We start from the raw sequence: 14,577 nt of genomic DNA on the forward strand, positions 1-14,577 counted from the left end.
GTGTACGCCCACGTCGAGCCACCTTAGCGCTACTTGATGCCCGATGGCCGTGCGTCACGTGTTCCTTGTGTTAATTAATCGGTTAATTAGCGCTGGGCTGGATCTGGGAAAGCACCCAGCATGCATTATGGTGCCATTTTCTTTTTTTCTTGACCCATGTGTGGTAAATTCTCGCTCCCGTAGTTTTCCCTTAGCGCCAAATGACATCAAGGTTGACAAGATGCAGGCCAAATTGTCAGTTTTTTTTTTCTTCTTTTAAATATTGAGAGTTTCACTTGTTTGAGAGTTGCACTTTACTTTTTTTTTTCTTTCTTCCACATTTGGTGCGGGTTTACGGCGGTTGTTTATCCTCCCTATGCGGGAACATTTCATCCCCAGCCGAGCGGCGCCAATTATCGGCCATTAAAAAAAAGCAAGCAAAGGCAGCGGGTGTGCCTGCGCGCCGCGTACTGACCATTAGCCAGCCTTGTTTATGTTGTGATGGCGTCGGAGCGCCAACATAATGAGGGCCTTACCATTCAGCTGGCCTCCCTCCGTCCGCTTCATCTATTGACATACAGAGTGGAAACATCTGGCAGGCCATTTAAAGGACCACACCACCATTGTTTGCCTTGTTTGACGGCTTATGCATTTGACCAACAAAAAAAAATGGATGGATGGATGGATGGATGGATGGATGGATGGATGGATGGATGGATGGATGGATGGAAGTCGCAAAGCAAAGTGGCTCATTTTCTGTTTTCACCTGACGGAACGCGCAGGTTTCCCGAATGCCAGCCGAGGGTCCCCATGGAGTTCCTTCCGATTAGCCAGGACGTCGTCCCCTCTGCCGCCTGGTCCCTTTTCAACGGCACCCACAACTGGAGCGGGGAAGCGCCGCCGAGGTCAGAGGGACCCCTCCCGGGCCCGGCGGGCGTCTTGATCCCACTCATCTACGGCGTGGTGTGCGCTGTAGGCCTGGCGGGCAACACCCTGGTGATCCACGTGGTGGTCAACCACAGCCGGGGCTCGTCGGCCACCAACATCTACATCCTCAACCTGGCCGTGGCCGACGAGCTCTTCATGCTGGGCCTTCCGTTCCTGGCGGCCCAGAACGCGCTCCTCTCCTGGCCCTTCGGCTCGCTCCTCTGCCGGGTGGTGATGACGGTGGACGCCATCAACCAGTTCACCAGCATCTTCTGCCTCGCCGTCATGTCCGTGGACCGCTACCTGGCCGTGGCGCAGCCCGTGCGGGCCGGGCGCTGGCGGCGCCCCCCGGTGGCCAAGGCGGTGAGCGCGGCGCTGTGGCTGGCTTCCTTTGTGGTGGTGCTTCCGGTGGTGGCGTTCGCCGACGTGAGGCGAGGGGGCGGGGACTGCGGAATCGTGTGGCCGGAGCCGGTCGAGCTTTGGAAGACCGTCTTCATCGTGTACACCTTTGCGGTGGGATTCTGCGGCCCCCTGCTGGTCATCTGCATGTGCTACCTGCTCATCGTCATCAAGGTAAGGAGTGCTTAGGCAAGCCGTAAAAAGGAAGGCATGGATCATTTTGCTATCGATAAGGGATCGTTTGGTCCTCAGGTCCGCAGCGTGGGCAAACGCGCTCAGGCGACATCGACGCGGCGCCGTCGTTCCGAGCGCAAGGTGACCCGCATGGTGGTGGTGGTGGTGGCCGTGTTTGTGCTGTGCTGGCTCCCCTTCTACGCCCTGAACATCGTCAACCTCTCGGTGGTTCTGCCCGGCGACCTGCGAGGCCTCTACTTCTTCGTGGTGGCCCTGTCCTACGCCAACAGCTGCGCCAACCCCATCCTCTACGCCTTCCTGTCCGACAACTTCAAGCGGGGGTTCCGCAGGGCTCTGTGCCGGGCCTCACGCCGGGTGCGCAGCCGCCAAAGGGTGGAGTCGGACGGGGGCCGGCGCCCCACCGAGGACTGGGGCGGCATGGTTGCGCGCGGGCCGGGGAGCCGAGGCGAGGGGGCCGAGTGCGGCGAAGCGAGCCCGCAAAAGAACAGGACGGAAGGTTCTGGGAGAGAGGGGACTCCCGAGGAGGAGAATGGAGGAGGACGGGAGCAGGGAGAGCCAAAGTCACAAAAATAAAAAGTCGGCGCTGGAAATCAGCTGCTTGTGACTGGCGTGTCCTTTGCGGGTTTCAAAATGAACGTGTTCCCTTTCGGAAACACAAAACTCCTCAATGATGTCAAGGGACCAAAGAGTCTTTTGTACTCCATTGGAGACCCGACTGTCACTTTCAAAGCCTTCATTTCACAACCTAACCCTGCCCTCAATGCGTCATTTAACACCATAAGCAAAAACTTTCAACTCAACCGGATGTGCGTCGGCGCTAAAGCTGAGCGCTAATGCTGAGCGCTAAAGCTGAGCGCTAATGCTGAGCGCTAAAGCTAGTTCAACCTCAGTGTGGCTGCTGCTAATATAGTTATTGTTGTCTAGATATAGTATATGTATGGTTAATATGTGTAAAATATTCAAGTGTTATAAGGTATTAACAAAAAAAAAAAAGCTGAGACTTAAGATAATATGAATTCAGCTTTATTGTATTCTTTTTTTTTTGTGGTGCAACTAATCGCGACATTGTGGAGATTGCAGTGAAATCCTATTGTGTATTTATTGGACGCTGGCATTTTTTTTTTTTTTACATTATATAAAAAAAAATCTCGATTTGAAAACAGGTCAGTTTGACTGCTTTATATAGTCATTGTTGTAGCAATTATTGTATGCTTTTGTGTTTGTTATGACTGTTTTCATAGGATAGCCGCCATTTTACGCTCCCATATTTGTTTGTACAAAATAAAATCACGATTGCAGTTTGATGGCTCTGTGAAATCAATTGAAATGAAGGAGCGATAACGCCTCCTAGAGACCACAATACAAACTCGACAACAGCCATTTTCTTTTTTTTGGGAGGGAGTTATTAGCATACTAGTCACCTGCCCGCGAGTACCGCGTCCTCATTCGGGCACGACGTCGGCGATCCACTTGAGGTAGGGCGGGTTGCCTTGGTGGATGGGCAGGCTGATGACTTCGGCCACCTCGTACGGGTGGTTCTGACTGGGAGCGGCGAGGAACGGCGCGGCCGTTAGAATGCAACAGGGCGCCCCCGATTGACGCCCGACTCGAGGACTTACCGCACGTAGTCGGTGAGAGCGAGGACCTTGGAGCTTCTGGTCTTGATCATCTAAATGGGCCGAAAATGCGCGTCAAACATCTCGACGTGCATTTTGAAAGGGTTGCTCGCTCGCTCGCTCACCAGCAGAACCTCGCTGTCCTCCTGGATGGCCCCTTGCCATTCGTACCTGGCGATATTAACGACAGCAAAGTTTGACCTGGGCGAAGAATATCCTCAGAATAATCGTGTCGGTGGTTCTCAAGGAACACCTGAAAAAGTACTTATAAATAATAATATGAATCTTGTATTGGGACAGTAGGTAGCAAGGGGCCAGACTTTTGAGAATAACTCAAGCAAACTACGAATGACGGATCTTTGTAAAAGAAGGATCAGATTGTCTGACGTTAGTTCAAGGTTGCTCCATTAATGAGAGAAGTGTCATTTTGTTGCGAGCAGCGTTACGCCAGTGCGACACTTACACGGATGTGACGGCTGGAACAATGTTGACGCAGGCGGCCAGCTTCTGCTGCACGATGCCCCTGCGCCAGCAACACAAAACAAACAACACACATTCAGAAAATGGCCAATTGCCCATTGAGCACCAATAATATGTGCAATTTTATCAGCGATTATATGCATTCGACATTTAGTATATATTTGATCCTTGTTAAAATATAAAAAAAACAAATCTAAAATCTAATGTAAAATACTAAAGAAGATGAAAAGAATCGGCAAAAGAACGCAATTTTTGGAATTAGAAAAAGATACTGGAAAAACTAAATGGAGTGTGGAACAGAATGCAAAATAAGACTGCTTCCTGAAGATCATGAGCAACCTGGCCAAGTCTTTGGCCACCGTGTCGTTGGGGCAGGTGACGAAAGCGGCCGAGTGCGCGCCCGATGCATACGTCTCGGAAGCCATGGAGAAAGCCCTGGGTCCCACGCTCCTCAGCAGCTGGAACATAAACACGCTCAGCAGCACCGTCTGAGCGAGGAGAGGAGAAAATGACGTCATGAGAGCAAACACTTTTGCAGACTTACTGCGGGGAAAGGAGCAAAAAGCGCAGCCTTTTAATACAAACTTAATAGAAGATGCAGACTTTCTTCATAAATAGTAAAGTCACATTGACACACAAGGCTTATAGATTGTACAGCTTGTACACACTAACCAGAAGCCAACCTTGCAGCGCCTCAAAGCGTGGATGTCCAATACGCATGCCCCAAAACACGCAAAGCTGCTTGGGACAAGACACAAGCACATTCGTTAAAGCATCTAGCTTACACATTTGCATTTACATTAAAAAAATAATAATAATAAACACATTTTAATCATGCTCAAAAAATGTCGCGTCGTAGGTTTTGCTTCACCACCTGTCACGCCTCCTTTGTCAAAACAAGCGGTTAGCTTATATTAGCCGCTAGGACGTATTGAAAGAGTATATAAGTGCCATAAGATCAAAAGTATTTAAAGAGTATATAAGTGCCATAAGATAAAAACGGTAACGTACGTGTCAATTGACCTGCTGCTAGCGCCAAGCGAGCGACGACACTGCCGTAACGTCGAGAACACGAGAAGTTCTACCAGCCGACAACTGATACTAAGAGATGACAATCTGTGTTCAAAAACATTCACTTACTAGTAATCATCACAATAAAGGGGTTGTTTATATTGTGAACTCGACTGTTCACTTATACTCACTCAGAAGAACATTTGTTTACCAGTGCTACTTGAGCGCGCACTTAATACGTCATTGTGTCGCATTCAGATGTCGTCACAGGAAGCGTCATCGTGAGCTTCCGTTGAGTGAAGAATTGATATACTGCAATAAATTATGAAATTATTATAATTATATAAAATATAATATAAAATATAATATATAATATAAATATATAAATATAAAATATAATATATCATATAAAAAGTTGAAACTTAACTGTTTCAACGTATATATATATATATATATATATATATATATATATATATATATATATATATATATATATATATATATATATATATATATATATATATATATATATATATATATATATATATATATATATATATATATATATATAGTGTGTGTGTTGCCAATACTGCATCATCAGCAAACAACATGTCCCGAATGGTGAGTGGTCTGACCTTGGTTTTTGCTCTCAGTCGGGATAGGTTGAATAGCTTGCCGTCTGTCCTGGTGTGTAAGTAAACTCCTTCAGTTGATGTTCCGAAGGCTTGGCGCAGGAGGAGAGAGAAGAATATCCCAAACGGAGTGGGTGCCAAAACGCATCCCTGTTTGACACCACAGCGGATGTTAAAGGACTCAGAAGTGCACCCATCGTACTGAACAGTACCTTTCATGTCAGTGTGGAAGGACTGGAGGATGCTGAGGAGTTTTGGCGGGCAACCTATCCGTTCCACCATTTGGAAAAGGCCGCTCCTGCTCACCAGGTCAAAAGCCTTGGTAAGGTCAACGAAGGCCATGTAGAGAGGTTTATGTTGTTCTCTGCACTTCTCCTGCAGCTGTCTCAGGGTGAAGATCATGTCCAGAGTTGATCTTCCTGCTCTGAACCCTGCCTGTTATATATTATAAATATATAATTTAAATTATAATAATCAAAGTTGAAACCTAACTGTTTCAACTTTTCTTTATACGTGTTTGTAATTATGAGCTAGGGACGCTATCAACAATTCATGTAGCACATGATAAATACCGGGAATTCCCAGATGGATACAAACGAATGAATCACAATTAGATTAAAAAAAGTAACAATTTGATTTGAATGAATGTTCTCAACAGATGACTGCAAAAGAAAAGTCAAAAAGTCAAAGTCAAAAAGTCAAAGTCTGCTTTATTGTCCATTTCTTCACATGCCAAGACACACAAAGAGATGGAAATGACGTTCCCACTATCCCACGATGACAAGACATAGTACACAATATACATACAAGTAAACGACACAAGAAAAAACAACAACTTTTAGAGTACATTCCATTTGGATGTGTTATGCCTGCAAATGCACACCTCAATCTCTTTCCGGCTACAGCCTGTTCCTAAACGGATACAGTTGTATCATTTTATTCAGTATTTAAAAGTGTCAAAGTATTTGTTTTTGTGTTTCACTGTGATACACTAGTATCATTTTATTCAGTATTTAAAAGTGTCAAAGTATTTGTTTTTGTGTTTCACTGTGACCTTGAATCTGCGGCCTTGGGGAGAAACGGGAGCGTTCCTCGCAAGGAAGGTGCGCAGATGGGCGTCACCTCCACCCAAAAACAGGGACAAACTTAATAGTTTGTAACAAGCTGTCAAACTCCTCCGCTGCATACCAACGTGTTGACTTTGTGTTGCGCCTTGAATGTGCAGGTGGCTGTCCGTCCCTGCACGGCCCCCATCTTCGAGGTTGCTGCTGCTGCAGAATGCAAACAGGGCCACCTTCCCTCTGCTATTCGTGAGAAGCTCATATATAAACGCATATATCATTTTCTTTCTTTGTTTATTTTCACATACAAAAACATTTCAAATGTACATCGATTAAATAAAGGTGATGGAGAATGTCTAGAAAGCCCTCCGGGGGCATTTGGCTTACCAAATGGCATTCTCCAGAAATATGAGGACATCCATTTTCTGTACCGCTTAGTGCCCACGGGAGTCGCGGGCGTGCTGGAGCCTATCCCAGCCGTCATCGGGCAGTAGGCGGGGGACACCCTGAACCGGTTGCCAGCCAATCGCAGGGCACACAGAGACAAACAACCATTTGCACTCGCACTCACACCTAGGGACAATTTGGAATGTTCAATAGGCCTACCAAGCATGTGGGAGGAAACCGGAGTGCCCGGAGAAAACCCGCGCAGGCCCGGGGAGAACATGCAAACTCCACACAGGGAGGGCCGGAGGTGGAATCGAACCCGCACCCTCCTAACTGTAAGGCGGACGTGCTACTCAAGTGCGCCACCGAGCCGCCTAAATATGAGTACATTTAAATTTCAATGGATCGACAAATATGCACAGCAATAGGGTATAACTCTAACTCAAGAGAATAATGAATGGATCCGGGTTCATTTAGCATAGCATATGGAGAGAAGTGATTTCAGAGCCTTCTTAAATTGGTGAGTCCCCTCGAAATAGTGTAAAGCTTTGACCCTCTGTAGCCTATTGCGTTTGGCTATTGGTGGTCTGAGGTCATTTGAGCTGTCATTAAGGACCTGAGAAATATGTCTAAATGGCTTATGACAGAAATAGGGGAGGGAAGGTGATGATTCACTTGAAAGACAGTCAGGATACCTAGCCGACCGAGTAAAAAGAGGCTGAGATGAATGTACAACACATATGACTCTTTGAGCTGGTTTCTGCAGACCATATGTAGGCTTAGGTTTGGTCCGGTGAGTACTAGCCCAAGCGATATTACAATAGTTTATATACGGATAGCTCATTGTGGAATAGTATAGCAGAGTGGCTACCTCGGAGCAGATTGGATGACGGCTTTTACGGACAATACCAGTACTCGTGGAAATAGTCATGATAGGAGATTTCCATATAGTGTCGTCGGCCTTTTGGTTCACTGTGCAGGTTGAAAAAAAAGAAAAGATTAATGCAGGTTTACTCTTTGTGATATTTTCTGGCCGCGTCTTAAGAGGCTCGTCTGAAGCTTTGAAATGACGTCACCCACGTCCTGTCCAATTTTTCCAAGTCAGACTCCACACAGGCATGTTCACTTTCAAGTTTTGTTTTTTTCAAGGACAAAACTTAGGACCCCTCCCTCCCTCCCTCCCTCCCTCCCTCCCTGTGTGCGCAAAGAGCATCATCATCTTGGGGGCATGCCTTGGGAGGAGCTGAGTGGCACACCTTCAAAAGGGCAAGTTCAGCAAGCATCATCCACCGACACTGGCGAGCGAGCAACGCACCAGCATCTTCATTCAAGTCCAAGTGGTTTTCTGACTGAGCCGGGCCCACCGCATCCATCCGCACCATGTCGCCGTCATTCGCTGCCAGGCTCTTGATGACCCTCACACTGTGCCAGACCTGCACTGGTGAGCAATTATTTGATAGATGATCGATATGTGTTGAGGACATTGTTGATCATGCGTGGCTCTCATCATGTTCTTGTTGTCGTTCCAGAGCTGTTCGGGTGTCCGACCGGATGGCTGGAATACAACAAACACTGTTACTTCTACGGATACGACGAGAAGACATGGTGGGACGCTAGCGTCGAGTGTGCGTCTAAGGGAGCCCACCTGACAAGCATTTTGGACCAAGGGGAGCAGGTACCACCACTCGCTCAGTCGCTCGCTCACCTTTCTCTCTCTCTCATTGAACTTTGTCTTTCTTGCAGGATTGGCTGCAATCTCGAAGAGGTGACGCAGCCTGGATCGGCCTGCGACGTGAGACCACTGGCGAACCGTGGCAGTGGGCAGACGGAACACCTTTCGACTACTCGTGAGTGTCCTTCCGATGACGATTAACCCTGAGAAGACTTCTTCTCATTGTTATTAGAGAAAAAAATTCCCTGAAATAGTTAGCGGCAAAAATGTTTTCTCTCGCAGGGCATGGAATGACGGTGAACCAAACAACATTGATGGAAATGAACACTGCGTTGAAATGTGGCCCTGGGGTCTTTGGAATGACAACAGATGTGGCCGTTCTTTACACTACATCTGCAAGCGTGAGTACACATCTTGTTTTGGAACTGGAGCGTGTCACTAAAATTAGGACTTGCTGATATTTACGTGAGAAAAAAAAATAAAAAAAGATCACATTTTGCCTACAACTTCATGGTGGAAATAGTCCAAGTGCGCGCGCGTGACAGCCAGCCTGGAGAAGAAAAAAGGGGCCGACTTCCGCTTGCAGAAGATGCCGCCACCTCCTGGCCAAATGGAGAATTACTTCTGTGTAGTTCCTTTTTTTTTTTTTTTAACCATTTGATGAGTTTATTCAGTTCAAGGCATCTCTCGAAATGTGGCCACTGTTGAACCCTTTGCGGGACGCAACAGCAACATTTGAGGATCTTCTAATGTGTGCTCTCCTTTCCAATAGGTCCTGTTTGTCCCACCACCACTCCAGCCAAGCCTGTCACCTGTCCGGCTCCTCCTCCCTGCCCCACCACCACTCCAGCCAAGCCTGTCACCTGTCCTGCTCCTGCTCCCTGCCCCACTACCACAACAGCCAAGCCTGTCACCTGTCCTGCTCCTCCTCCCTGCCCCATCTGTCCCGCTGCCACCTGTCCTGCTCCTGCTCCCTGTCCCACCACCACTCCAGCCAAGCCCGTGACCTGTCCTACTCCTGCTCCTGCTCCTGCTCCGGTCAAGCCTGCCACCTGTCCTACTCCTGCTCCCACTACGGCCAAGCCTGCCACCTGTCCTACTCCTCCGACCGATGGGGAGCTGGAGATGTGCGCAATGTCCGCCAATGACGAGGCGTGTTCCTCCCACGACGTGACATGCTCGTGCCTGCTCGCCATGATTGCCAACCCGGTGAGTTAACGGGTGAGCCGTCTCTAAAGTGCATCGCCTCGTTGTCGTCGTTCTTTTTTGTTCCGGTGCGCGCAGATGGGCGGGTACCAAGCCGTGCTCGACGGTCTCAGTGTGGGCCGGAGCATTGTCATCAGAGGACGATCCGATCCCAAAGCAGAGAAGTAAGAAACACACACACACACACACGCACACTCTGAAAGAAGGCAGCTTGCACAATGGCATTTGTGTGGCAGGCTGGTGGTCAACCTGGACGGGCGCGACGCCAACGGCAAGTACGTTATGGAGGCGCTGCACCTGAATATGGACTTGGAGAGCCAAACCTTCACCCTCCACTCCGGATTGGACCGCAAGCAGACCGGAGACCTTCCCCGCGGACGCCCCTTCGGACCCGGTCTCCCCTTCAAGGTGATTGCATGACAAATGTGTTTTTGGCGCCGCTTGGCGAAAGAGTCGGAGCGCTTACTGAGCCTGCCGCCATCTTGTCACTGTTCAGATCGTCATCAAGTGCGGCGGGACGGGCACTTTCCACCTGGACTTCAACGACGAGCTCCAGCTGGACTTCGCAGGTCCTCAACTTGATATGGGGAGCATCAACTGGTTGGAGGTGTGGCAAGTGATGCTGAGCAGCGTCCGACTGATGTGACGAGGGACGCGGCCGCTTCCCGTCGGGGAGGGCGTCAGCATGCCCACGGCGATCAGCTCCATTCTAATGTATCGGTTTCTTTTCGAGCTCGGTTGCCACCGCTTGTTTCCTCGTGTGGAAAATGGAGTGCCAGTCGTAAGAAGACACTTCAATTGAAAACAAAGGTTCTGATAGGTTTTTTTCGGAATCGTATATAAATGTCACTTTATTCAACTGATGTGTTTGAAGCAAAATAAAGGCGTTGTCTTTCTCATTGGTGATTTCTTTCAGTCAAATGTGTAGCATCTCCAAATTGAACTGCCATGAGACTCTTATGAGGTTGTCCGAATAGATTGTCTGTTTGTGTGGTGAGAAACATACGTGACCGACCACAGGTGTCGGATGGCAGCGTTGCAGAGATCAGCAGCAGCAGCAGGACAAAAAAAAAAACGAACAAATAATCGGACACCATTTCTTTCATTAGATTTGATATGCTGTCAATGAATGCATATGGAATAGAATCGACGACTGTATTAGCACCTGTTGATGGGCTAAACGTGGGTCAGGTATTAAACCGGACGCAAATCGAAAAAAATGGAGACACTGCTGTGGCGACCCCTAGCGGGAGCAGCGGAAAAGGGATATCACATTCATTTCTGGCTTCATAATTCAAATCCCGAGTTCAAACGTTAGTTTTTAAAAGCATAACTCATTAACAAGAATAATACTAAATTCGTCACGTGCATCCTAATTTGCGTTTAAATAGCGTTTAATCAGGTCCGTTTAAAACAATTAGAAAGTTCCGGGATGGTTGCAATGTTTGCAGCGCTAGTTTAGCTTGTGTTCGAATATATTCACTTACTAATCACAATAAAGGGATTGTTTATACTGTGAACTCGACTGTTCACTTCTACTCAGGAGAAAATTTGTTTTCCAGTGCTACTTGATCGCGCTGTTGAATACGTCATTGTGTCGCATGCATACGTCGTAAAGTGTGACAACTGCCGTCAATCGTAAAGCCGCGACGTCGCTGATATTCATGTCAAACAATAAATAAATAAATAAATAAATAAATAAATAAATAAATAAATAAATAAATAAATAAATAAATGAATGAATGAATGAATGAATGAATGAATGAATGAATGAATGAATGAATGAATGAATGAATGAATGAATAAATAAATAAATAAATAAATAAATAAATAAATAAATCGCGTTGGGTTTTGCGACAGATTATTGACATTGACGGCACCACACGTTTGATTTTAAGGTGGGGGTCGACTTTATTTGTAAAATAAACGACATATTTCATGGTTTTCTCCAGAACGTCTATGGCTCAGTGGGTAATGGATGGATAAAGTTTTAAGAAAAAATCCCGGAAAAAGATCTAAAATGTAAAATATCATAATCTTTATTTTTATTTTATTTTATTTCTTTTAATGAAAAACCGTGGGTTTTATCAAACAAGCCGTGACGTCCATGATTGATTGAACATGCAGTGGCAGTATTGGCCACTGGGTGACGACATTTCGGCACTTGTCCGTGGAAATTCGTGGGGGCATCATGCCCATCACCTAAACACACGCACACGCGCGCGCACGCACGCACCCACTGATTTATTGCACGTGCACGCAGCCACTCTGTTTGATAACATTCCTTTTTCCTCCCTCACACTGCTCTCATTGCCTCCATGTTCAATGAAACTGGATGAGCGTCTCCTAACCGCCGCACACACTCAGCACACATGCAAAAAGACGAGTGCACGGATGCACATCAAAACGCGGGAAGACACATAAGCGGCTGCTTTTCGCAATGATGGCAGCGCCGAGAGGAGGCGGCGGTGAAAGGGGGGGGGATGCTTGTTCCCATGGAAACTGTGCAGTCAGCACATCTGTACGTCCTCCCTCGTCGGCATCCGTGGCCTCTCGCCACCACAGCTGGACGTGACACGCACTCTCACGTAGACGCGGCGCCCCGACCGCGTTGCCATGGTGACCACCTGGCCCTCCGCCCATCGCGTGTGCATGTGTACTTTGTGCAAACTCTTTAGTATTTTATGAGCTGATTTCATCCTCTTCTCCCTCTCCGTGCCTGTCCATCAGCTCTTCCTCCTCCTCCTCCTCCTCCAAGCATGAGGAGAATCGATATGTTTTCAATTTGCAGCAGAGCCGTCCTCTTCTGCATTCTAATCAGCTCTCGCCGCCGGCCTTTTAAGTGCACGCCGCGTGGCAGAGGACATTGACGCCGACTGCAGCGTCCCCACTTTCACCCCCCCCCCCCACCCCTTCTGTTTCAGAATGGCGTGCCGCAGAGTTGTTTCATCCTGAAGCGTCGGAGGGTCGCAGGGGAACTTGTTGCTTTTTTGTCAAATTTGCAGCCAAATTCATTCTTTGGTCTCATTCAGACAAACAAAAGTGTGACGCCTTGATTCGTTCATGAAGGAAACACCTGAGGGTGACAATACAGCCGAGCGACACGTTCAAAGCCGCAAGTCTTGATGCTAACGTTGCACGGCGGCCACTACAGGGGACCTCAAATGCTGTCAAAATGTTCCGTTTGCTTTTCGGAAAGGCGGATTTGCTGCGACGCTAAAAGTGCGGTCCCTCCATTAGAGTATTTGGGTTTCTTCTCAGGACCTCCACCAGATTCCGTCACGGAGTCGATCCATCCATCATCATCCATCACGCCGTCGACTGACTGTTTGTCCCTGTGTGGACAATCTTCCTGTGTTTAACCTTCAGATGCCAACGTAACAACAAGACGTATGACATGATGGAAGGCGGGAAGAAGTGTTGGCATGAGGAGGCGGAACAGGAAGAGAATGTTAAACATGTCCGTTAGACCCCCGAGAAGGAAGAGGAGAGGAGGGAGCCGTTTCTTGGTGGCCACTTGAACCACCACGACACCGCCTTCTATTATTCGTCATTCCACAAAACGACTCGCTGCGTCCACTTGAGATCATCTCAAGTGGGATTATCCATGGCGAATGCTCACCCTAACCCAAAATATTTTGGGAAAAGCAAGCCTAAAATTAAGTGCAAGCAAGAATTAAAGGTAGCCTCACGTGATTTATGGGCCTTCCGAGTCCTGACCAAAACTACGGCCCTCGGTCAAACACGGCCGTTACCTAAAGATTAGAGAAGTATTTATGTCTGTCTATCCAGCTTGACAAAAATGGCAGCGCTAGCAATACTCAGCTAGCATTAGCACTACAAACTAGCCGGCGTTAGCCAGAGCTGCTATGTTTTGGTAAGCATCATTTATTCGTAACGGGGTGTTGTTTTTGGGACTGCACCAAAAAATAGTTGCTAATGACCCGGCCTTTGTGACCCAGCAAAAGTCCATGGCTGAATCCTGAAGTCGGTCGGACAAGAGTACGAGCGTCAGGCTGCATTGGACGGCCTACGCGTGGGAGGGACGTCAGCTGCTGGAGTTCAAACGCCGCCTCTCCAGGCTAAAAGTGGACAGTGGAGCTATTGAAGCCCAAAAGCTTTCAAACGCTGTGTAGGATGGGGCGCTAGTCCTCGTAGCACAATGCGTAGCCCGCAGCTAACTGCTATGGGGAACGCTGCATGTGTCAGAGAATTTACAGCAGCATCAAAGACACAAGGACCTCAAGAATAACACGATTCGAGATAAATGTCTTTGATCAAACCAAAAACTCATTGCCAGGTTCATTGAAGGCTGTAAATTTGAAGAGTGAAGAATATTTTGTGTTGACTTTTGCAGACCACACGAGACCCCCCCTGGGAAAAAAAATCCTAGCCCCGCCAGTGTTCCGTACTTGTACAATACTGGAACTACATTTCGTTGAGTTGTCTTCGATGCTAATAAAGAGCGACGAGGGACTAGGTAGCGGGGCCTAGCTGACACGGGACGGACAGACGGATGGTAGGATCCCGTTCGAGAAGTTCAGCAGTGAAGTCCTCCCAGAGTCAAGTAGGACCCTAGCACTCGACGTGAAGCGGCACAAAGGCAACGAAAAGGAGAATTGGCGCCGCCGCCGCTAGCCATTAGCATGCGCCTTCATGTGTGGCACAATGTGAGAGGAGAAAATACAAAGTGTGTGCAGCGCAGTGCAGTGTAATGGAGCGTCGCTGCGGGCCAGCCGGCCACGGCTCGCCACACTTGTTGTCACGTGATGACGCTGGCGACCAATCAGAAGGGCAAGACGGCCAGGAGCCGTCCGTGTCAGCGGCGAGAAACAAAGTGGTCAACGATACATTTGCTTTGTCCTATTTCCCACGGCCGCACTTTGTACCACTAATCAAATGGTTCTGATACGCCAAGTTCAACTTCTTTCGGGAGCCTGCCACCGATCTGTTACTTAATTGGGACTGTTTGCAACAACAAAGAGTGCGTGCGCAAAATGGCCTGGCTACTA

The 14,577-nt window shown here is 47.9% G+C and overlaps 2 protein-coding genes and 1 pseudogene across 8 annotated transcripts; 2 read left to right on the top strand and 1 right to left on the bottom strand.

Annotated features, from left to right (window-relative positions):
* Positions 1–383: 383 nt before the first annotated feature.
* On the top strand, positions 384–2,394 carry LOC133151110 (somatostatin receptor type 5-like; annotated as a pseudogene).
* A 113-nt stretch (positions 2,395–2,507) lies between these two features.
* Positions 2,508–4,875, bottom strand: LOC133151113 (protein CutA homolog). 7 transcript variants are annotated; one of them, XM_061273872.1, is made up of 8 exons: positions 4,799–4,875; positions 4,608–4,712; positions 4,269–4,334; positions 3,936–4,084; positions 3,580–3,639; positions 3,242–3,317; positions 3,120–3,169; positions 2,508–3,042 (listed from the first exon to the last, which is right to left on the bottom strand). In XM_061273872.1, the coding sequence occupies exons 3-8, from the start codon at positions 4,314–4,316 to the stop codon at positions 2,943–2,945; spliced, it is 483 nt and encodes a 160-aa protein (XP_061129856.1). In that variant the 5' UTR covers positions 4,317–4,334; positions 4,608–4,712; positions 4,799–4,875; the 3' UTR covers positions 2,508–2,942. The 7 variants fall into 7 exon arrangements, with proteins under 7 accessions (XP_061129856.1, XP_061129857.1, XP_061129861.1 ...); XM_061273873.1 differs by having other exon boundaries at positions 4,608–4,697; positions 4,799–4,871; XM_061273877.1 differs by lacking the exon at positions 4,269–4,334.
* A 3,192-nt stretch (positions 4,876–8,067) lies between these two features.
* LOC133151033 (putative uncharacterized protein DDB_G0290521) lies at positions 8,068–10,409 on the top strand. The gene is made up of 7 exons (XM_061273762.1): positions 8,068–8,128; positions 8,217–8,292; positions 8,431–8,534; positions 9,132–9,568; positions 9,644–9,729; positions 9,802–9,973; positions 10,062–10,409. Exons 1-7 carry the CDS (start codon positions 8,068–8,070, stop codon positions 10,209–10,211), a joined length of 1,086 nt encoding a protein of 361 aa, XP_061129746.1. The 3' UTR covers positions 10,212–10,409.
* Positions 10,410–14,577: the final 4,168 nt, after the last annotated feature.

Source organism: Syngnathus typhle, linkage group LG3 (assembly GCF_033458585.1).
Source record: "Syngnathus typhle isolate RoL2023-S1 ecotype Sweden linkage group LG3, RoL_Styp_1.0, whole genome shotgun sequence".
NCBI lineage: Eukaryota > Metazoa > Chordata > Actinopteri > Syngnathiformes > Syngnathidae > Syngnathus > Syngnathus typhle.

Bases quoted from the DNA above. Each gene is read 5' to 3' on its own strand.
- LOC133151033 (XM_061273762.1), top strand. From the start codon at position 8,068: ATGTCGCCGTCATTCGCTGCCAGGCTCTTGATGACCCTCACACTGTGC. The intron at 8,535-9,131 runs GTGAGTGTCCTT...CCTTTCCAATAG, and splicing joins GGAACACCTTTCGACTACTC to GTCCTGTTTGTCCCACCACC. The intron at 9,730-9,801 runs GTAAGAAACACA...TTTGTGTGGCAG, and splicing joins TCCGATCCCAAAGCAGAGAA to GCTGGTGGTCAACCTGGACG.
- LOC133151113 (XM_061273872.1), bottom strand. From the start codon at position 4,316: ATGCGTATTGGACATCCACGCTTTGAGGCGCTGCAAGGTTGGCTTCTG. The intron at 4,085-4,268 runs GTTAGTGTGTAC...CTCCTCGCTCAG, and splicing joins CGCTGCAAGGTTGGCTTCTG to ACGGTGCTGCTGAGCGTGTT. The intron at 3,043-3,119 runs GTAAGTCCTCGA...CGCCGCTCCCAG, and splicing joins GCTCTCACCGACTACGTGCG to TCAGAACCACCCGTACGAGG.